General features: G+C 38.6%; 1 protein-coding gene across 3 annotated transcripts in view; it reads left to right on the forward strand.

Annotated features, from left to right (window-relative positions):
- Positions 1-24,270, forward strand: part of Taf4b (TATA-box binding protein associated factor 4b) — a 149,305-nt gene that overhangs the window by 75,139 nt on the left and 49,896 nt on the right. For all 3 annotated transcript variants that reach the window (XM_076554765.1, XM_016001600.3, XM_076554766.1), the window contains one exon: positions 11,276-11,380. In XM_076554765.1, the coding sequence (XP_076410880.1) occupies positions 11,276-11,380 (105 nt within the window). The remainder of the gene's footprint in view (positions 1-11,275; positions 11,381-24,270) is intronic.

Here is a 24,270-nt window from a genome sequence, read left to right on the forward strand (position 1 = left end):
CAGCAGCAGCAGCAGCAGCAGCAGGTTATTTATTAATGTTCTAAAGACCCTTATTGTTTGCATTAATGTAGGAGCTGAAACAAAACACACGGAAATCTAGTAAGATGCTTAGCCCCAAATTGTTGTATTTTCTTTAACATAGAAAAAAAAAATACTCTGGGTAGAGGGGTATAAGGATCAGGGCAAGCACATTGAAATGTTAGAAACAGTCATTTTAAACAAAATGTTCTTTATTCTAATTTCCTTCCATTGGATATTTATTTAACACCGTTAACCTGAGAACCGTTTCTGGCATTCTTTTTAAACAAACCTAGATTAATGATAGGTGTTTGGAGCTGTGCCACTTGTCATTGCGGAATGCTGGATATCTCTTCTTTAATTAAGGACTGATTGGGTGCTTATCTCTTTCTTTGAATGGTTTCTCCTTTTGGAAAGTATTTCTCGCAAAGTTAATTATCTTACCATGGGTGTTGTTGCTTCATCAACGTGGGTACTTAGATTCTTTTTCCCTTTAGCTTTGAAGGAGATGGTTTTATTTGTTTCATATTGTTTGGTATTTTGTTTATTCCATGAAGTCAAGAGATAGACAGCAGTCTAAACAATACCGTGGGGTAGGGTGTGGTTTCTTTTACTGGAGATGAGTGATAGCAAACCTGCTTTTTTTCTGTCCTTTGCACCTCTATTTAGTATTCTTTTTCAAATAAGGTTAAAAGAAATTATAACTTCCTTCCAAACTGTTTTTGAAGTCTTAGTTGTTTTTTACTGTAAGTCTTCTATGATCAAAAAGGAACCAAATGTATTGTCCTGGGTCCAAGAAGAGAGCCATTATGTGTTATTTATTGGCTGCAAAATGGTTGTTAGTTTGAAAATTAAATATTGTCATTTTTGTCTTCCTTCTGTCCTGTAGAGATGTAACTTACTCTAAGTAGCTCTCTTTCAGAGTCACACACGGGTTACTGCATTTTGAATATAAAAATATTATCCCTGCCTTACTATGGAGTTGAAGTATTCCGAACTATAGTAATTTATGAATTTATGAACTTGTAGAAGTTGTAATACTGTGGTTTGTGCTTTTGGTATAAACTAGGAAGTTTTCTTGGTTTAATTGGGAAGATTAGTGCTGTTTTGTAGTGGTTGCTTTATTAGAACAGCTTTGGTTCCTTTTACAAACTGGTCACAGGAAGAGTGGGCTAATGACAGAAGTCCCAAAGAACTGCTTGGAGAAGTTGTGGGCTTTGTTTATGCTTGGAGATATGTCAGCAGGGGTGTTCATCGTGATGCAGATCATGCCTGAATCTGAAGTTTGGATTGTTAATGACTAGAGTTTTGATATTGATAGTTCTCTTAGGGTTTTTCATTGTTTTTTTTCTCAAAAATAGTTTTAGAAACTATTTTTTTATGTTCCGTGTATATGGGCAATCTGTTAAACTGGCAGGTTTTTTTTTTTTTTTTTTTTTTTTTTTGGTTTTTCGAGACAGGGTTTCTCTGCGTAGCTTTGCGCCTTTCCTGGAGCTCACTTGGTAGCCCAGGCTGGCCTCGAACTCACGGAGATCCGCCTGGCTCTGCCTCCCGAGTGTTGGGATTAAAGGCGTGCGCCACCACCGCCCAGCCAACTGGCAGGTTTTTATGAAGGTGTCTCTTCGGATGTTGCCATTCCTATCTGGCTGCCTTTGGTTTGCCTTCAGCCTAGTCTCAGTCCACAGCAGTGGCTCCTGCAGCACACTGTTGCCGTTGACCGACCGGTCACCCATTCGGAAGCCTTATTGCTGCCCGGCAGATGTCTGGGGCCATCCCTCTAACTCAGACGCTTTATTGTCCTTTCTCATTTTCAGTGCGGTCTTTGTTGTTGTTATTGTTTTCTTTTTGTTTTTTCTCTCTATAAAAACAATTTCATTCTGTCTTCAAACTTTAAATTTTAATACCTAAGGTTTTCACAGCTGCAATTTAGGAGTAAGTAGATACTTTTTCTAAATGTGAATAGTGATATTCTTTCATTTTACTGGTTGCCAAATTCTGATTCCAAATAAGGAGGCATAGTACAGCTGCAGACTTGTCTGAAATGTGCGCTGTGTATTGTAGAACAACATCTTTCTTACCCTCAACGTTTCTTCTTAGTACATCACCCCAAATTCTGCAGAGCAAGCACTCTGAAGTTCAGAGTTTGAAGTTCAAGCACTCTGATTTCTTAAAGAGTTTTAAAAATAAGTTTTTATGTCCTTATATCCATTTGGATTTCTTTTTTTCTCATTTGAGAAATAAGAGTTTAGTGGATCTGTGTAGAGGGAAGCAAAGAATTCATTTTTTTTAACACTTCAAGGCATTCTCGCTTTCATTTTTATATCAGACAATAAAGGGGAAGAAAAGGACTACAATAATGTATATGCTGGCACATTGATTTTGTATAGCAACCTATGGGGATTAAAATGCAGAACAGATTAGAAACATACTCTGAAATAGGATTATTTTTCTAAATAGATTATGGACTGAAAATTCAGGGTACTCTTTATAGGCCATTATTGTGTAATTAATCGAGTTTTGCATATAAAGCCTCATTTCTGAATAGAAAGTATAAGAAAGGCAGTACAGAATTTGTTGGTTTGGTCTTTTGCTGTTGTTACAATTTATTTTTTTTTTAATTTTTATTTTTTGAGATAAGTTCTCACTATTTAGCCCTGGCTACCTTGGCACATTCTGTATACATTAGACTGGCCTGGAATTCATAGATATCTTCCTGCATCTGCCTCCCAAATTCTAGGATTAAAGGTGTGTACCACTGCACCTGGGAGGACATTTTGTTTTGTTTTGTTCTGTTTGTTTGAGAGAGTTCCCCTTATGTAGCTCTGGAACTTTCTATGTAGACCAGGTTGGCCTCCAACCCATAGAGATCCACCTGCCTCTACTTCCTGAGTGCTAGGATTAAAGGTGTGTGATATCATACCCAGTTTTTATATGAGACAGGTCAGCCTAGAATTCATAATAATCCTGCCTCAGCCTCCCAAGTGCTGAGATTTTAAAAATAAACCTTTATGCCCAGCACTGACATATTTTTAAGTGGGAATTTAAAAGATATGAAACAATAAAACATGATACTTAAAGATAACTGTTTAATTGTAGTATTTTGTGTTTAATGCTAGCTTTGCATATGCCAAGGACTTGTGGAATATAGATCAAGGCAATCAAATTTTTCATTAAAAGTATATTATAAAGATACGTTATGTTACAGAAATCAAAATAATATGATGAAGACATTCTTAAAATGACAAATTATAAAGGACTTGTGTATGCCATCGCAAAGAAAGAGATTATTCAAAGCACTGACAGTCTCAGAATGTGGTTTTCAAAGTCTAGTGTGTATGAAAATTTTCTGGAGTGTTTGTACAAGTTGTTGGGCCCTGGATAAAGAAGTTTATGATGGAGCAGGTGTGTGGCAGGACCTGGGAATGTGCATTTCTGGAGGTTCCTGTGTTGCTGCTGCTATTCAGCATAGAGTCATTGATCTAGGAAGAGAAGAAGGATGTTTTAAAATTTATAACTTTCATATTCCCTTTTGAAGGTATAACATTGTGATCTGGGAATCTGAGATGTGGCATCTTGAACTGGCAGTATTAGATTATCATCCAGTGATTTTTCGGTAATTTCTCTGGGGACTAGGAAAGCCAGCACACAATTTTTCAAGTGATCTTTTTGCAGAAGATCTTTACTGAGAGTCGAGATTCACCAGAAGAATCCACAAATTCTTAATTTTGAGAAGTAGGATCTGTGTAACTTAGACATAGTGGTTTCTTGTTGGAAGAGGCAGGTACATTTCATAAAAGAAGTAGCTGTAAGATGGAAGTCAGGAGTTTCAAATTCCCTAATCAGCCTTCTATGTATCTAGTGCTCACTGTTGGTATGTTCCTTTACTTTGAACTTACCTTTGTTCTTTGTAGTTAAATGTAGCATAAGTGTATTGCTTATAACAGGCAGTCATAATCACGGGAAAGATGGGGCCTAAAAGGCTTAAAAACATGAGCCAAGGGACCATTTCAGATAATGTTATGCCATCAAAGTCTTAGCATTAAGCTTCAGACTAACCCTGGGTATTTTATTTAATTTTTCCTCAGAAGACATTTAAAAAAAAAAAAAAGCAAAGAAGAGGCAGGAGTATATGGATGAAGAGCTACGGGGAGGATGGGAGAGATAAGGAGATTGCTATCTAGGGTAAACTAGGATAACTGTATCGCGTTTTTACTCTGAACAGTTTGTAAGTATTACGTTTAAGTGAAGGTGACCTAGCTGTTGTAGTCTGACTTCTTTTTGCTCTGATCAAATACCTTAGCAAAACAATGTGTGAAAGGAAGGATGTTTTGGTCTTTGCATCTCTTGGTTCTAGACTCCTAGCAAGAAGAATATCATAATGGCAGTATATGTGGTAGAGGTTGCTCAGCCATGCAGAACTGAAAGCAGAGAGAAGGGTGAGGTTCAGGACAAGATTAGCCTCAAAGAACAGGCTAACTTTCTGGAGTTAGGTTCCACCTTCTTAAAGTTTCCAAACATAGTGCTAAAATATTCCAACATAGTGCCAAAAGCTGGGGCCTACCTTATCAACACCTTAGCCTCTTAAGGGACATTTCATATTTGTACTCTACCAATGTGTATTTGATTAATGTTTCATTCAGTGTTTTTAAAAATATATTCCCTTTTAAATTACTTTATTTTATATGCATTGGTGTTTTGCCTCCATGTATGTCTGTGTGAGGTTGTCAGATCCTGGAATTACAGTCAGTTGTGAGCTGCCGTGTGGGTGCTGGGAACTGAACCCCGGTTCTCTAGAAGAGCCGTCAGTGCTCTTAACTGCTAAGCCATCTCTCCAGCCCTGTTTTGTTTTGTTTTGTTTTTTCCCCTGCAGTTATTTTTGTTTCATTTTGAGCACTGTGATAAACAACTAAAGAGAGGAAAGTTTAGATCCCTGGAACTTAATGGCCAGCCAGTGAGAGACTTGTCTATATAAGATAATTGGCATTCCTGAGGACCCAAGATTGTCCTGGATTTTATATGCTCTCTACATATGTGTATACATGCCACATATATGTGCATGCATGAAATTTTTAAATGCTCAATTCAAATGCAGTGGCTTAGGGTATAGTTTAAAAAAAAACAGAAAAATGTTTCTATTAGGTCAGATGAAAGACAATTGATCTCAAGAACGAAAAATAGGGTATCACTGCAGACTCTGCAGATGTCAACGGATGAAGGAAGTACACAAAACTGCATAAAAATTATGGCAGTTTACCTGAAATTACTGAGTGGAAGGGAAAGGGAGAAGGAAAGGAGATGAACATGACTGCTCCTAAGTATGGTGGAGGAGAAAGTTTATTGTAGATAAAATGGAAAGCATAGCCAGAGGCAGGGGGATATCTGAGAGAGTCCAGAGTGGACATACCCTGTGAGGAGAGGGAAGAGAGGGTGACCAGGTGCAGCAGCCAGGAGCGACAAAGATACAAAAGGGATGAGTAACCAAAATGGTTGGATTATATAGGGAAGAACAGTCCAGCCTCCTGGGTTGGAGAGTTCAGGGTAGTGGGTGGGGTATGCCAGCTGGGAGGGTCTTGTAACTAGTAGGGTGAAACCTAACAATTACTAACTCAAAAATCTAGAACCCATAAAAATCTTGGTCAAGGCAAAATAAATAATCTCAAGTATTTTATAGTTATTATATCTTTAGAAGAATTAATAGCACTTTTATACCATTTCTTTAAAAAAATAAAAATATCTCCATTTCATTTATCAAGAAAAGCATAAACCTAATATTCAAAACCAGAAGGGTATTTCAGAACAAGAAATCCAGTATCTCCCTGGAGACATCAACCAAATAAGAGCTAGTCAAGTCTAACAACATGTAGAAAAGAATGGTAGACCAGCACCACATAGCATCAACCCTAGAAAGGCCAAGTTGTTTTAATATTTGAAAAGTAATCAGTATAATTGTCTTAGTTAGGGTTTTTATTGCTGTTAAAAAACACCAAGACCAAAACCAGGTTGGGAATGAAAAGATTATTTCAGCTTCCATGTTCCAATCACAGTCTGTGATGAAGGAAAGTTGAGACCGGAACTGAAGTAGATGGCGTGGAAGGTCACTGCTTACTGGCTTGCTCTTACAGCTTTCTTATAGTATCCAAGACCACCAGCCCAGGGTGGCACTGGCCCCAGGGAGTTAGGCCTTCCCACGTCAATCATCAGGAAAATGCACCACAGGTTTTCCCAGAGGCCAACCCAATGGGGCGTTTTCTGAATTAAAGTTCTCTCTTCTCCAATAACTACAGCTTCTGTCAAACTGACATAAACTAGCGAACGTACTTAACTCCTTGTCAGCTTGACATACAACTTCATCACTGTTAAACCATAACCATTTTTGTCTTGTTGTTCCCAAGATGTCATATTAATATCACAATATAAAGTATATTCCGAGCTTTTAAAATTTGTCCTTAAAAATTAAAACACTTTAAAGTTCTGTCTCTTTAAAACATCCAAAGTCTCATTTCAGAGTTCAAAGCTCTCTAAAACACTGAACATCTTTCCAAAAAAAATCCAGTGTTCTCTGAATAGCCAAAGTCTCTCTCAAATCCCAAAATCTCTCTAAAACTTCAGAGTCTATCAACTGTGGGTGCCTATTAAAAAAAAAAAAAAAGTTACATACTTTCTTATTCCAAGAGGGACGAACCAGGGCACGCGCACAATCAGATTATAGCAAAACTAAACTGTAGCCCAGTATATTACTCACTGTCAAATGTCTAGCATTCAAAACCTAGTCACACTTCTCTGGCTCTGGCATTCGTAACACATGCAGCTTGTCTTATAGGTTCAGAGCACTCCACTCCCAGCGCTGCTATCCTTGATGATTGTCCCATGGTGCTGGCATCTCCTAAATGCTGGGGTGTCTGCCACTGGACTTTACCTTCCCCAGGAGCCTCTCTTCAGGAGCTCTATACCTGCCACACAGTGCCAAGCCTTACAAGCCTTAGCTGCTCTCCACGACCCCTTCATGCCTTCAAAACCAGTGCCGTTTGAGTGATATTCTCTCTCTCTCTTCCCTCCTTCCTCCTTCTCTTCCCCTCCCTTCCTCCCCCCCCCCCCCCGTGTGTGTGTGTGTGTGTGTGTGTGTGTGTGTTTAGACAGGGTATGTAGCTCTGGCTTTCCTGGAACTCACTGTAGATCAACCACCTGTAGATCAGGTTAGCCTCAAACTCACAGAAATCCATCTGCCTTTCTCTCTTCAGTGCTGGGATTAAAGACATGGGCCACTACACCCGGACTATCTGAGTGATTTTTACACATTACCAAGTTTGGCTGCCAGCATGAGATAAAGCCTCAGCCACCAGTGGATCACAGCCTCCCTGTGCTATCCCTGAGTAAACACAGATTTACACGCTTCAGTGGTGCTGGTCTCTTGTTAATCATGGCTAATTCTTCAGCCCTGCTGACCAGAACTACAGATTCTTTCCAAATGGCACATAAATGATCCCAGCAGTCTGCACTTCCTCTGAAACTTGACAAGCCAGGCCTCCATCATCTGCAGTGCTCTCTGCATTATCTTCCCAGCTGCTACAACTGCCCATTAAGCTGAAGTTTTCATTGGCTTTTCCAGTCCAAAGTTCCAAAGTCCTTCTACAATCTTCCCTAAAATACACGGTCAGATTTGTCAGAGCAATACCTATTAAAAACAAAACCTGGTTCCAGTTTCTGTCTTAGGGTTTTCATTGCTGTTATTAAGACCATGACTATAAGCAGCAGCTTGGGGAGGAAAGGTTTCTTTAAGCTTATACATCCCAATCACATCCCATCATGAAGGGAATTTGAGGTAGGAGCTCAAGATAGGAAACTGGATGTCAGAACTGAAGCAGAGGCTGTGGAGGATTGCTACATACTGACTTGCTCTTCATGACTTGCTCAGCCAACATTTTTATAGCACCCAGGACCAACAGCCCAGGGGTGGCACCACCCACAGTGAGTGGGCCCTCCACATCAATCATCAGTTAAGGAAATGCACCACAGGCCAGTCTGGTGGGGGCATAAAATGACTTCAGCTTTCATCAAGTTGACATAAAACTAGCATTTCATTTTCTTAAATGTCTCTATCCCAGATCAGAGGACTTTAATTTTGATGGAGATTGGATTGTCAAGGCTTTTATGGATAGATATGCCATATCTAAGTCTTTGCTAGACTCCCAACTCATGAATATTTTCTCTGTGCTTTTTATGGAAATTTATGCTTTTCACACCTTCAGTTAATTTTTGTATAACATTTGAAGTTCGGGTCCCAGTTGAATGTTTTTCAACTTTATTTTATACATGAATGTCCACTTACTCCTCCATTTCTTCAATGGCCATAAGGTCAGACATTCAGGTAGTAAGGACAGATTTATTGTGTGTATAATGGAAAGGAATACTTTATTTTAAAGGGGAGGGGCATTTCCAAGGTAGAAGTGGATCAGTAAGCTGGAAAGGCAGGTATCTAAAGTCTTTGACAGGAGGTCTGACCTTTGTCATCATTTACTTAGCACCCAGCTTCCAGGAGGTCTCCAGGGCTCTATTTGTCACTTATAGCCTGGTGAGGACCATAGCTGCATTTACTTTTGCCATGCTGAGTAATTCCCATGTATGCTAAGCAAGTGCCCTCTCTTGAATTATAATTTGATCACCCATATAAACCTTAAAATCAATTTGTCCCTATTCACCAGAAATACTTACTGGAATCATGTCAGATACTTGAGTTGATTGTAGAAGATCCTTTGGTGTATTATAAGGTAGGGGTTGAGTTCTGGGGATTAAACCCAGGGCCTCCTCACACGCACTAGATAGGTGCTCGGGCTTTGAGCTGTGACCCCAGCTTTCAAACTTATCCAACTTAGCAAATCACCAACTTAGTATGTCTCTTCATTTGTTTTCTTGTGTGATTAGTCTGTGGCTCAAAGCATACAGATAGCTGTAAATAATTGATTTATTCCCCAGTACTTCATTTCAATGTGTCTGTTTCCACCTGTTTCTTACTGATTAATACTTGGGTAGATGATGATTATTGTTTGTGGGAACTCTACATCTTGCAATTTTGTTGAATGCCTTCATTAGAATTGGGGAGACTTTTTTTTCCCATTTTGTCTTACATTATTTGTATATGAGTGTGTGTGTGTGTGTGTGTGTGTGTGTGTGTGTGTGTGTGTGTGTGTGTACATACTTTCAAGCCACAGCTCACATGTGGATGTCAGAAGACAACTTGGGAGGCTGATTCTCTGTTCTACCATGTGGGTCCTAAGAATCGAATCTCAGGTCATCAGGCTTGGCAGCAAGCATCTTAACCATCCATGAGCCATCTTGCCTGCTGGCCATGATTTGTGTGTGGGTGCCACGGGGGTTATTGTTGTAGTTGTTTTCACAGATAATTTAGCTTTTCTGCATTGATAATCATGCAGTCCTCCTGAATTTCTTCTGAGCTTCATGCTGTCAACTATTTATACCAAACCTATATTAATGCCCAGAACTTCCTCTTGATCCAATTGTAAGTGTCTGAGTTTCTTTGCTTTGTGCTGGCTAAGCTATTTTGTTTTTGAGAAAGTATTAGAACTATAGAAGCAATTAAAACTGTGGTCAGTTTCTAGGTATTTTTGTGAGCGTGGCTTTTTTTTTTTTTTTTTTTGAAAAATTTTCTAAAACATGTGTAGAGGAGTTATTTACATGGTCAGTTTAAAAACCTTTCTTGCAGCCGGGCGGTGGTGGCGCACGCCTTTAATCCCAGCACTAGGGAGGCAGAGCCAGGCGGATCTCTGTGAGTTCGAGGCCAGCCTGGGCTACCAAGTGAGTTCCAGGAAAAGGCGCAAAGCTACACAGAGAAACCCTGTCTCGAAAAACCAAAAAAAAAAAAAAAAAAAAACCTTTCTTGCAGTGGGTAGGAGGGAATCCTAGTTTGATATGACTGTCTTTAAGATACCATATCTCTATAGGGAAGGTCTTTTTTTTTTTTTTTCTGTACATAGAAGTTTTGGATTGTGGCAGCATCAGACTCTTGACTAGTTTTTATTAAAAAGACCAGCAGCAACAAAAAATTTTACAACTTCTGAAAACTCTTATCTAACTATTTATAAGAAAGCCTACAGCTTAAAAAGGATTTCTGTCCAAACAAAACATAATTCTTAGTTTACTTACTTTGATTAATTGTTGTCTAAATATATTTATGCTGCGATATCAAAAAACCCTTAGTGAATAGCTTATATTCAACAGGATTTCTTTTCCACTGCTCTGGAAGCTAGGAAATCTAAGATGAAGGAGAGAGCTGATTTGGTGTTTGAAGAGGACCCATTCCTCATAGATGGACCAGTGTTCTCATCCTGATCTTCTCTTAGAGTGTGTTTGAAGTTTGGTTCATGTGGTCTTTCTTTTTTTCCTAAAGAATATTCCCAGTGTATGTTTTTCGTAGTGGACTGTCTTGGTGCTGTTGGCATGTGACTATCATTCAGTCTCAAGGACACTTTTGCCCTATGTAGCAGTAAGATTTTTATGAGTATTGAACATTTTTCCTCTTCTAGAAAAGCTGAGGGGGCTTATGCAATGGTATTTTATTTTTACTTTGTCTTTATAAAAAATACATAACTATTTTCTTACATAATCACCTTGATGAAATCCTTTTTCATAAAACATTGTTTGTAGTTAGTTTCTGTACTGTTGCCCAAAGACTGAAAAACTGGACCTTATAGTTTTGGCTATTCCAGACTAAACTACATCACTCAAGATTTTTGCTATGAAGACAAATACAGAGTAAATCCATGAGTCTTCTTTGTAGATGTTTGTAGTGAGATCATTTGTCTCTGATGACTGACTGGTTGTCCTGCGTCTTTGAGTGGCTTCTATGAAGTTGCCCTAATCTCTTAGACCCTCACTGTGCAGTTTTTGTCTGTGTGAGCAGTCAGTGAATACTCTTTCAGTGTGTCTATGAGAATTAGGAGAGTAATTTGTAAGCATACAGTATACTAGAACTGTGCTCTGTAATGACCAAGCGCTGTTCCGATTTCCTTTTCTTCTTCTGTCTGCACTTCCTCTTCCCTGAGCTCTGTCTCTTCTTATAAAGATTAGGGACTAGGATTAGTGGGGCTACGACATCAGGAATGTGCCCTTGGCTGCAAGGGAGTCAATATTTATTTTATTCTATAATTTTATTGGGAATAAATACAGAAACTGATTTCATGATCATTTTCTTTCTCCCTGAGCATCTGTGTAATCATGGACTTTCTTTTTCCCCATCTTCTAGTTGCAGCAACTTGAGCTCGCCCAGATCCAGTACAGAGATGCTAATCTCACGGCTCTTGCAGCTATTGGACCACGGAAGAAGAGACTGCTAGAGTCAGGAAACGAGGTACCGAAAACAGTGTTTGTTATTTAATTGTTTTAATGTCCAGAAAGTAAGCCAAAAAGAAAACAAAAGATGAAAGGCATGGACATAATCTGTCCTGCTCTACATGCTGCCAAGCTTTTCTTGAAATTCTTCTTTGCCACTTTTATAAAATGGATTTTGCCAGTTTTTTTTTTTTTTTAAACGTGTTTTTAGATCCATTCCTACATATTCTGTCATCCTTTCTAGTCGCCATCTCCAGGGATACTGAATATCACTATTTCCATTTTAAAAAATCTCTGTAGGTTAACATTGGCAAATATTTATTTTAAGTGTGTGTGTGTACACCTGTGAGTACAGATGACAGTAGTGGACAGAGGGTGTCAGAACCCCTGGAGTTACAGGTGGTTTTGAGCCATCTGACATAGGTGCTAGAAGTTGTACTTGGTTCTTGTGCAAAAGCACTATTTAAGGGCGGGTCCATCACTCCAGGCCCCTTCTGACATCTTTATATAATCTCTCTTCTATTTATCTAAACCCATCCCACTACTAAGACTGCACCTGCCCTCTTATACCTGAGCACAAAACGTGTTTATATGGCTTAATTATTGTCTTATTCTTTCCTAAATACCATTTTAAACATTTTAATTATTTGTGCACATTTGTGTGTGTGAGTGGGTTATATACATACTCTTGCCAAAATGCACATATGGAGATCAGAGAACAGCCAGCAGGACTCAGTTCTCGCTTTCCACTTTCTCAAAGCAGGGTCTTTCTTGTTTTTGTTGCTGTATTGCTTACTCCAGGTTATCTGGCCTGCAAGCTTCCAGGTGCTAATCCCATCTCCATTTCCCCTTAGGAATGCTGGGATTACAAATATGTACCACCATATCCTGAACTTTTTTAACATGGGTATATGCCAGTACTGCATTTAAATGAATCATAATTTACTCAACCGCTTGCCCTATAAATACTCAGGTCATTTTCAGGTCTTTGTTTTCATCACCTCTTAGGATTCTTTTTACTTAAATTGTGTAAGTGAAATTCTGGAAATACTTAGTTGGGTTAGAAAATGTCCATATTGGGAAAGAAATTGACTAGAAAAGCTCAGGCATGCACAAAGGTAGAGAGAGCAGCATGGTGAGCCCCTGTCCACCTTTCTTACCTGTCTACCTTACCTCTTCTGCTCTGTCAGCTGTCAGTTTACCTGCATGTTTTCTTCACGTCTGTACCAACTCTCTCAGGGAAGGAAGGTGTCAGTCCAAGAGACAGTAGCATTTTATTAATAAATACTATTTGTTGATTTTTGATTACTCATGATAGTGTAAATAAGAAATAACTAGACTGATTTCTTATCATTTGTCACTTTTCAATTTTTCTTTTTCCCACGGAATTCTGCTTCACAGTTTATTAAAGAAATAGAAACCTTTTCCCTCTCTTTCTGTTCTTCTGGTCTTTATTCATCTAAAGTGTACTTGTTTGTTTGTTTGTTTGCTTGCTTTACATTTGAAAATTTTAATTTTTTTTAAGATCAGGCATCTATTATTGTCTTTTCAGTTTAACTTCTCTTTAGGAATCCCTATATGTTTAGCTTCTTTTATTATTATGCGAGTTCTCACTGTATAGCTCAGGCTGGCCTTGAACTTGGATCCTTCGGCCTCAGCTTCTAAACTCAGGGATTGTAACCATCCTGCCTATGAAAGCCCTTTCTGATTTAGAATTACATTCTAATACTTTTAGCATTTTCACACTGTACTTTGTAGGTCTTTTTTTTTTTTTTAGCTTTTTCTTATGGTGCTGGGTATTGAACCCAGGGCCTCCCACATTTACCCAGTGTTTCTTTCTGGCTCAGTGTATCGAACTCTGCTCTACCATGTTTTCCCTGTCCTGATGAATTGACCTTTCTGAAACTGTGAGACTGAATGAATCTTTCCTCTCAAAACAAGATGAATCTGGTTTAAGTTTATTCCTAAATCTCTAAATAAGAGCTGAAGTGTAGATTAGCCATGGTAATGGTGTACACCTACAATCTCAGTGGAGCCAGAGTTTACAGCCAGCCTTGCTTCCATAGCAAGGTTGAGCCAGGTTTGGCTCTATAGTGAAACATTGTCTCAGAGGGTGGGGAAAGTTGTTAATGTATGTTTAGTTTAATTTCCTTGGTCCTAATAACTAGTCAACACTGTGTATTCGATAATTCTTAACTTACTGATTTGAAATGCCACCTTTACCAGGTATAGTTTTGAATTGAATCTGTCAGCATGAGTGTCATTATGCACATTGTGAACCTGTCCTAATAGAATTTGCTGTGAGTGTGAAAATTTTTTGTCTGTTGCATTTGTTGTTCTGAAATGAATCTAGCTACATAAGGGAGAAATTCTCAACTTTTAAATGAACATGAATTTTAGTATTTACTAGTGGCTACTGACTATTTTATTGGACTATTCAAAAAGACTGTTCTTCTGGCCTGTATCTTAGTTTGTTAGTTATTTTGTTAGTTCTGTGGATTACATTGAGAGCCTCACATAGTTTGCCAGTGAGATACATTCTTGCTCCTGTGTATCTATTAATATTTTATTCCTGAAACCTTTTTCAAATACCATTTGAACCATTTTAAGTGTGTAGGTAATTAGTATTGAACATATTCACATTATTGAAAGATTTCACATACTTTTACATCTTATAAGACTAAAACACTGTACTGATCAAACAATTCTCCATTCCCTAAGACCCTGTAAGCTTCACTCCACTCTGCTTCTATAGATCGGACTACTCAGATATCACACATAAGTGGGATTAGAGGATATTCTTCCTTTCACTACTGGTTTATTTGACTTAGTATAATGTCCTCAGTGTTTCAGATCCCAATATACTTAAAAATGTGATAAAACTAGTTCATGAGAGAAATTATTTTCTACTTTCCTAGCACTGAACAACTCACTACCCTTTGTTTTTTGTTCATATGTATGTAAATCTAGGTAAATATCAATATGTAGCATGATATTTCATCAAGTATATGACTGTGAACAGGCCTTCTTACCATACTTTTGCTTTTGTATCAAGAATATTATAAAATTTTTAAACCCACTTAGTAACTGTGTTTAATATTGTAACTCATTTAAGAATGGTTTCTAAGCTCCTGACCTACTTTCCTGTTCTAGTGATATTATATAACAAAGTCTGTTAAATACTCGTAGCACATGGGGTAATAAATAAGTACATGTACAGGTCTGAGCTTGATTCTTAACTGTGGTAACCTTTTAAATGTGGAGAAGTCCTTTAAGCTTCGTTCCTCAATTATCCCAGTCGGTTGAAATGGTACAGCACTTGCTTTGTCATGCTTTATGAATTGATTTTTATAAACTCTACTATCAAGTAAGTGCTTAATAGTTTATCTTTGTCATCATAATAGAAATATCATTGTTGCAGTTCAAATGGCTCAGAGTGAGTTTGAAATGCTGACCACTAGACTCTCTAGGTCAGTGGCTCTCAACCTTCCTAATGCTGCATCCCTACCCATACACCATAACATTTTTTTTGCTGCTTCATAACTGTAATTTTGCTACTGTTAGGAATCATAATGCAGATATCTGATATGCAAGATATATGGTATGCAACCCCTGTGAAAAGGTCTTTTGACCCCAAGGGGTTACAACTCACAGATGATCTAGGCCTTCACTTTAGTCACATTTGACTTTGTTGTAAATTTTAGAGATCTTAAATCCTGGTTTCTTGTAGGACTTATTTTTAAATTTATTTAGTATGAATAAATAGACACTGCGTGCCTATGGAAGATAGAGGAGAACCTTATAGAGTTGGCTCTTTCCTTCCAGCTTGTTAAGACCAATGAGCTTAGTGGGCTTGCTTACACAGCACAAGTGAGGGGCTACTTATAGGAGTCCTGAAATAGCTGCGTCATCTCAACCCCCCCCCCCATCTTGGATGGCGACCTTCTAGAAGCTGCATCATGAAGCCATGTTTTCTATTGACCTTACACTTCTGTATAATCTATTATCTTTTCAGATGTCCACCTGTGGGAGGGAGTAGTACCTGGAATTCCGGATTAGAGATCCATGACCCTCCTTTTCTCCCTTTACTAACTGTGGCAACAGGATAAAGTCCACGGTGGCAATATGCCATACAGAGGAAAAACCACTGTACAAACTATCAATATTAAAATGCAAAAATACTAATGTTTACTTTCAGAAAGATATTCTGTACCTTTTGAAAAATCTTATACCACAAACTTTCCTAGCACTTTCTGTTGTAGGTATTCAGATAGAACATTTTAGAATAATACTTAGGATTCTATTAATATTAGTGATTGTAGTAGCTTATTTTCCCCCTAACTCTGACTTATTCAAGTTATTTTTGAGTAGTTTGTTTGGGGTGATAGTAGGGAGAGGAGAAAGAGGATTTCCAAAAGTTTATGAATGAAGAAACAGCAATAAAATTAGGATAAATGAATGATGGTGCTATAAAAGAATCATGTTTAAGAATCCTTTCTATGCCGGGCGGTGGTGGCGCACGCCTTTAATCCCAGCACTTGGGAGGCAGAGCCAGGCGGATCTCTGTGAGTTCGAGGCCAGCCTGGTCTACCAAGTGAGCTCCAGGAAAGGCGCAAAGCTACACAGAGAAACCCTGTCTCGAAAAACCAAAAAAAAAAAAAAAAAAAAAAAAAAAAAAAAAAAAAAAAGAATCCTTTCTACATGTTTTCTTTGTCATTTTTGGGTCCCCATACCTGACTCCAAAAAACTCCAAAAAGTCATACTCTACTAAATAGCTCTAGGAATGAGGTGATCTTATTAGACTCTACTGTATTTTAAATTAAAAATACAAAGATACACCGGGGTTCTAAAGTCCACCAAAATTTTATTTTGCATCTGTTGTATGTTAAATATAATAATAAAGAAATGATGATAAAAACAACAGCAGTCAGTCCAGGGAAAGAGAAGCTGGTACATGACTTCTTTAAGGAATGGGGCTATTTGGAGAAAGGGCCTCCAGGCCGCGGTGGGGCTCCAGGCCGCAAACATAAATCAGGGGCTGCTGTTAGGACACAGGGCAAAGAACTTTCTTAACTCTGTGTTAGGGGGAGCTTTCAGGGAAGCATGGCCTGATCTCTGCAGTCTGTAGGACCTGTCTTAAAGGGGCAAGCATACAATTCTTTATATATAGGAAGTAAACTGAGCCTGTTTAAAGAAAAATTGAAAGTTAACTATAAATCAGTGTTGAAGTAATATAAAAGTAATAAAATGTATAGTATGTTGGACAAGTTTTCTTTAGTTTTATTAGTTCCTGACCCCTTGAGATAGCTGAATAAAGTAATAACATTGGTTTGACAAGTTAGTATTGAGTACTTGCTATTTTAAAATCTTTAATGAGTTAATTACTTTTTTGCTAGCAGTTGAACCCAGGGCTTTGTGTATGTTAGGCAGGCACTCTACCACTGAGTTACAACCTCAACCAGAAAAAAAAAATCAATTTTATTCTTCTACAAAAGAGAAAAATATTTGAAGTCCCATTAATAGCCCTAAATTTCTTATACAATAATTTTGGGGGAAAATTCTCAGAGTTATAATGGTATAAACTTCCCCATCATTTCCTTGTGATACTATATTACAAATCAGTATCTTAGCATGTTGTAGGCACTTACTAGAGAACTGCTGATTGGATTCCTAAACGACTGTGGCTTTGTGAAGAAGTCTGTGGAGTAGGTAGCTAGCCCCTACTCTGTTCATCTTTGCAGCCGTATTCCTTCCACCTCTCACTCCTGTTATTTCTATACTTTGGAACTGCAAGCCAGCTGCTTTAGTCCCTAGAATCATGCACTTCATTTTATTGATACAATGTTCAGCGTGGGTTTCCTGCTCATAACCAAAAAAGAATTCAGGAGAGGCTAGAAGTTGTGTCCTGAAAAGCCCTCGATGGTTCAAAGTTGGGTAGAATTCTCTTCAACATTGATCTGCCCATACTAGGTAGGGAACATCAGGATTCTTCAAAAACACATGTGTCATTTAACTTGAATACCATTGACATGAAAAGCCCAGATTGAATTTTTATTTCCTCAAAGGGCATAGATAGTAGGCGCTTTTTCTGCTATCTGTTTTCACTATGCTACCAAGACCAATTTTCTAAGTGTTCCTCATGTAGCTAAAGTTAAATAACTTGGGTAGTTAGCCTGGAGTACTTAAAGCAGCAGTGATGGGAGAGACCCTGCCTCAACAAGGTGAAAGGCTAGAACTGATGCCCAGAGACAGCCCTCTGACCTTCTCTGCTTGCACATACATGTGTGCATATTCATGCGCACGCACAAACACACACACACGCACACGCACACACACTAGTTTTTAAGAAATAAGCAATGAATAGGAGAGTTATGAATTTTAAAGTTAGGATAACCCAAAAACATTCAAGAAAGAAAAAGGTGAAGATGGTATGCTGACATTGTATTATATTATATTGCTATTGTTACTGTGTTTCCCAGAATTCCTTTTCTCATATAGCTTCTGGTTAGCATGGGCTATGAGATACTACCTGTATCATATTTAATGTTCTTTTACCAAGTACTAGTCAGAAATGTGTGCCATAAACAACTGTGAAAGAGTAGAACATTAAGGATAAGTTCTTGAGTTAATACTGGGTTTTATAAAATTGGTTCTCTGGTCTAATTAGACAATATTCACCCTGTTTTTAATGACAGCAGAGACACAGATGACACTCAGTGGCAAACAAGGTACATTTACACTGTGAACACTACAAATAAGGAATAAAGGTTTGTGGAGAGCCAAGTCTTCCCTAACAAAAACAGCGTTAATGACATAGATTGTTCTCTTCAAAATGTACTGCAGAACTTAAGGAAAAAGAGGCTTTAAATTCTGAGCTCAGAAACTGCAAAAGGAAATTAAAGCCCTTGTTTGCCCTAAAAGAAACTTTTACCGTTTGTAGCCAAGGGCACAGACTTGTTGAGACCAAATCCAAAGTCCACAAGGATTTGAGTTACAATTCAAATCGAATTTCCAGCTGTGTAGTGTTAACGTTTAACACTTTTGAGGAAAGGATGGGAACCTTGAACTCCTCAGTGCTGCATAAATTTAAACCAATTCTTCTAGCCCTGTGTGAAGGAGGTTAGTTTCCCAAGTAGTCTGTTTTGGCTTCTCTTAGGGTCTTGTAATGACTAACTGATCTTCCTTAGAACTAGCCTTGGCCACCTCTTACTGCTTTTATGTATTCCCAAAGGGGAGATGTGAAGTGTGACCCATGAGAAGATGGGATACACCAAACAGACTGCTTTTCTTTTTTGCCTCCCGTTGCCCAAGAGCTAGTGTGAGAATGGATCTGAAATGGTGGGGTCAGAGGAGAAGGAATATATAGATTGGATCAGGCCAAATTCATTGATAGAAGCTTACTAAGCACTGATTGCTGATAGGTTTATGGCAGTGGGCTAAGAGTGGCTTGAGCAGGTTTTCGGTTGGTTGACTTAAAAAGCTAGATGTGTAGGTAGTCTACACCATGCAAAACAGATATTCCAAGTACTTGGTTACAGAGGCTGGGGAGATTAAGATGCTGGAGGGGATTTACCATGTTAGAATTGATCACTTGTCTTCTGGGTAGATCTAGAGGACAGTTTTGTTGTTTGTTTGTTTAAACTTACTCCTTTATGTTATGTGCCGTGTGCATGCCGTGGCATGCATGTGGAGGTTAGAGGACAGCTTGTGGGAGTTGGTTCTCTTGAGAACACTCTTTTAAAAGTCATAGCTATGAGAATATACACTTGACAGAAGGCTCAACAGTGTTGAAAAGCTCTGTTGTCTCTTTGCTTTATGCTAATAATGATAGGCGTTTGCACTGTCAGACTAGATTTCTTGAACTTATTGGTAACTATGGGATTCCAAGTGATGGTAGAAGCCAGTAGTGGCTCTAAATTGCCAAAGACAGACAAATACAGTGACAGTAGTGGCCAGCAAAGCCAATACAGTAGTCACTTTAGTCTGAGCTACAGAGGTTCTGAGACTTCACAGGTAGGAAATCAATAAGCAACCTATGGAGTCTTCCTTGACTTTTATAAACAAGAGACTTCTAGGTCTCATGGCCACAAGTATGACTTGAATTAATTTGGTAAAGTCAGTCTACAGACATAAGCCAGTTATGTCTTCACAGATGTGAAGACCTTTAAGTGAAGGGAAAAGCAGTTTTTGGGGACAGACCATGCTACACAGCTAGAAGTTTGCACTTTAATCTCCTAGTCTTTTCCTCTGGACTTGAAACCATTTGCCAGTGTGAATGCGCATCAGCGAAGGAAATAATTGGACTTTTAAGGAATTGTTAGGTATTGGTTCTGAACCTTACATGAAATCTAGAAGATCCAAAGTAGTGATGTATTCCACCAGTGTCAGTGGAGTTTAGGCTTCAGTCATTGCACATTTCCATGTTTCTGGAATGCATAGGGTTTTTTTTTGTTTTGTTTCTTTGGTTTAGTTTGGTTTTTGGGGTTTTTTTTTATGTTATGTAACTTTATTTTCTGTGCATTGGTATGGAAGTGTCAGATCTAGAACTGGAGTTATAGACAGTTGTGAGCTGCCATGTGGTGCTAGGAATTAAAACCAAGTCCACTGGAAGAGCGATCAGTGCTCTTAACCACTAAGCCCTCTCTCCAGCCCCTAGAATGCATAGTTTTAATGAACAACTTGAACAACTTTTAAATTTTCATATTGGTTCACTGGCCCATGAAAATGAAGAAAAACAAGTGAAGCCACTCAACTACCTACTAATATGCTAAACTGTCTCCTGGGAGGATTGTAGAACCACCATCAGGGACCTGAGAAATGCAGTCATAATGCCTATTGAGAGTCACAGTGGATTGTCATGCCTTTAATCCTGAAGTCATGTAAATTAGAGTTGTCCCACATGTGATTTTGTTGGAGAAGAAAATGGCTGCAGCCCCTGGCTTTTAGCATGCTGGGCTTATCTGGCACATCCTTTTCTCCTTCACACCTCTGAGTAAAGATGCTAGAAAAATGTGTTTTCTGCAGCCAGGTCAGCAGTGTGCCTTCATTAGTCTCGTCTGCTCTCAGAGTTACCTGAAGCCTATGCACACACCCTTCCAAGGGTGTTCTGAACATACGTGCCAGCATATGGATACCATGTTGACTTATCTGGTAAGCAAGAAGTAACAACTCCTGTAGACATTTTCGTAAGGTACATGTTTGATAAATATTAAACCCACTAAAATTCTTAGTGAATTTCTCAGTGATTGAATGGTGTAGATCATGTTGAAATGCCTTTTCTAAGATTAATAATAATAATAATAATAATAATAACAATAATAATAAATCTAGTCACTGACATCACAAAGAAGAGGTGCATTTGGTCTTTTAAAGGCAGCATGCTCCTTCTGTGATAAAAAGAGATTGTCCTCTGAGCCTGCTTTTTTCTGTGGTGCCCCCAGTGACTCCAAAGCCAGCCCCTTTCTTGTTAGTGACTGTGGTAAATCCTGCCTTATTCCTAGCAAGCTATTCATTTTTACTTTTCCCAGAGCACGTTCCTTTTCTTGCCATATACCTTTTTAAGTCCTTCTTTGATTGCTGCTGATTTCACCACCGACAAATGGTGAAAGTAGTATGTTCCTTTTTAGCAGCTGACCATTAGATGCTAATGATTAAACTGAAAATTTATATCTTCCTTTCCTATTCCATTTTAATGTTTAAGTTAAAAATTTAATGTTTAAAGTTAAAATTTTTACTTTCATCTAAAAAAGTTGTATTATGAGAAATTAAGACTTATCCTTATTCTGTTAGTAGGGTTTTTTGTTTTGTTTTTTGAGGCAGGTTATCATGTAGCCCAGGCTGGCCTTGAACCTGCTGTGTAGGTGGTGGCCTTAAGCTTCTGATCTTCCTGCCTTCAACTACTGAGTGCTATAGGCGTATTTATACTACTACTGTCAGCTTCTGTTATGACTCAACGAGATTCATTTTGTTATGTTATCTTTGGTAGCCTACTTTTTTATTTAATGATCTAATCTGTACACTTCCCAAGTCATTAAATGCTACTTTATACATTTCGTTGTATAATTTATGCCTCTCTGTGTTGTTAAGTATGTTTAGTTTCTAGAATAATGTGTGATCCTTTTTGTAATGAAATTTTGGGCCATGGTTTTTGACTTTTTCCTTTCAAACTTCAAAAATAGAATTGATAGTAAAAATGAATGTTTTAAGCCAAGGAGATGGCTTAATAGGTAACTGTGACTGCAGTCAAACCTGATAACCCTGCGTTTAATTCCCTGGATCACATGATGAAAGAAGAGAACCTATTTCTGTAATTTGTCCTCTGACCTCCACAGGAACACCAGAGCATGCCCCTCTCCCCCAATGAATGAATGAGTAAATAAATATTATTTTAAAAATTGAATGGCTGGGGACTAACAGATTAACTCAAAAGGGAAAGATGTATTAGGTACAGTGATGAGAAGAACAGAACTAGGTTTCCATTTTCTTGGAGCGCAATCATCTAAAAGTTAGCTTTTTTTTTTTTTTTTTTTTTTTTTTTGAAGCAGTGCTGGATTTGTGTTCTAGCATTTTCTGAATTTTAATTCAGAGCTATGACGTGGACACAGACAAATGGTGAAAGTATTATGTTCCTTTTTAGCAGCTGACCATTAGATGCTAATGATTAAACTGAAAATTTGTATGATGTGGGGGGGGGGAGGCTGAAACATCTTGGAGCAGTCTATGAGCCTTTTAGGAATCCTTTCTACTCTTGAGTGTTTTATTGTTAGTACTCTATTGCTACATTAAGTGTTTTGGGTAAGGTTCTCCTGAGGGCACATGGTGTTTATATGTAGCATTTAAGAACTTACATTGTAATTTTTTCTTTGAAAGTGTGTTCATTAACGTTAACTTAATGGTAAGCTTATGCTGAGAAAGTTGCTTGCTTAAAATTGCATAGCTTTACATTTATTTCTGTGAGCTTTCAGGATCCCAGAAGCATTTCTTGAAATGTTGTGTCTATCTTATTATATGCATGTTTTTTCTGTAATTTAGACTAATGCTACTCTTATGTTGTAGCATTCTTACTTAACTCACTATATTGTTGCAAATATTCCTTAATGCTTTGTTTCAGACTCTTATGCAGCTACTTGGCTCAACTTTAGTGATTTTTAAAAAGGATGAATTGCTTGTTATATAGGATTATCTGTAATAAGTATTAGTCAGGTTTTAGAGAGCTTTCCAAAATGATAGGTAAGTACTAATTAACAACAAATCACATTGTCAGAAGATTACTACAAGTGGCTTTCCTTAATTGAAATAAATGACAGTTAAGTTCTCTGTGCTGTTTGCCCAAATTAGATGTTTGGGTTTTCAATTAATGTTACCTGTTAAGAAAAAAAAAAGTTAGCCGGGCGGTGGTGGCGCACGCCTTTAATCCCAGCACTCGGGAGGCAGAGCCAGGCGGATCGCTGTGAGTTCGAGGCCAGCCTGGGCTACCAAGTGAGCTCCAGGAAAGGCGCAAAACTACACAGAGAGACCCTGTCTCGAAAAACCAAAAAAAAAGAAAAAAAAGAAAAAAAAAGTTTCCATCAAAAAACAGTGAATCTATTTTAGATATGCTTATAGTAGTAACTTTGTGACATTAGAACTCCTGTTTTTACTTTATCCACAAGAATTCCAGAGTATTGACTAGGAGAATATAATTGATTTTGAAATGTTTATTTGAGCTTATTTTTTGTTTAGACTTTGCAGCACCTACAAATTTTTAGTTTGAGAGGGTTGTTGATACTTGATTTATAAACAGCAAATTCACCATTTCCCCTTTTTATTTATTCTTTATGTCTTTCACATCATGTATCTCCATCTCATTCATTTCCCCGTCCCTTTGTATCTACCCTCTGCCCTTGCAACCTCCCTCAAAATAAAATAAAATAAAATTTGAGAGAAGAAATGAATCTCATCATGAAAGCTGTAAGCAACACAGTCATTCGGTAAACCCTTTTATTCATTTTTATCTTTATTTGCAAGTGTTCATTGCAAAGAGTCATTGGTCTGGTTTGAGGCCTCTGGTTTCTGCTACACTATGGATGCTGACCCCTCACTGGGACTCCTCTTGGTTATCCTGTTGTCGATCCTGCAGCTTTAGGTCTGCAGGATAGGTCCCTTCACATGCTCCAGCAGATCATAGATGGGGTGGATATTGGGGTGGGCCAACTCATAACCCTGCTTCTGGGCCTGAGTAGTTAGTTGCAGGGTTGGTCAGCCCGCCAGCTCTCCCATGTCCTCACCACAAGATCGAGCTCTCCTGCACTGTCCTGGACAAGTTCACCCTTGCCGTGATGAGCAAGGGGCGGGGCCATTTCTCCTGCTTTCATGCCTTCAGGGTCAGATCTCCCGCACCTACACCTTCAGGGTCAATTCAGCTCTACTGTGTTGCTCAGCTGTGAGGTGATGTAGGGGACCACTAACTCTCCTGATTGCTGAAGCTGGTGAGGGGCAGGGCTAGATCTCCCATCTGCTTCAGAAGTTGATGGGGGATGGGGTGGCAGAGAGAGGCATCTGCTCCTTATGGATGCCACCACACGATAGATGGGTAATAGGGACAGCTCTCCCATGCTCACAACTTCGGAGTTGGCTCACCCACACCTCCATCAATGGGGTTGGCTCTGCTGTGCTGCCTACTCGAGGTGCAGGGCCTGCTCTCCTGAGTGTTGCAGCTGGTGGCAGGCAGGGGCAGCTCTCCCGCCTTTATGAACTCAGGGCCTCAAGTGTTGATGGAGGAGGTAGGGGGAGATTCACCATTTTAAACTGCACAACTCAGTCATTGTCAGTATTTTCACCACACGGTGCAGTTATCACCACTCTAACCCTTGAATAAACTTGTCACAACTAGTCATCAGCTTTGGGACTTTTTCTTAAAATTTTGTCTCT

Source organism: Peromyscus maniculatus, chromosome 19, assembly GCF_049852395.1.
Source record: "Peromyscus maniculatus bairdii isolate BWxNUB_F1_BW_parent chromosome 19, HU_Pman_BW_mat_3.1, whole genome shotgun sequence".
Classification (NCBI taxonomy): Eukaryota; Metazoa; Chordata; class Mammalia; order Rodentia; family Cricetidae; genus Peromyscus; species Peromyscus maniculatus.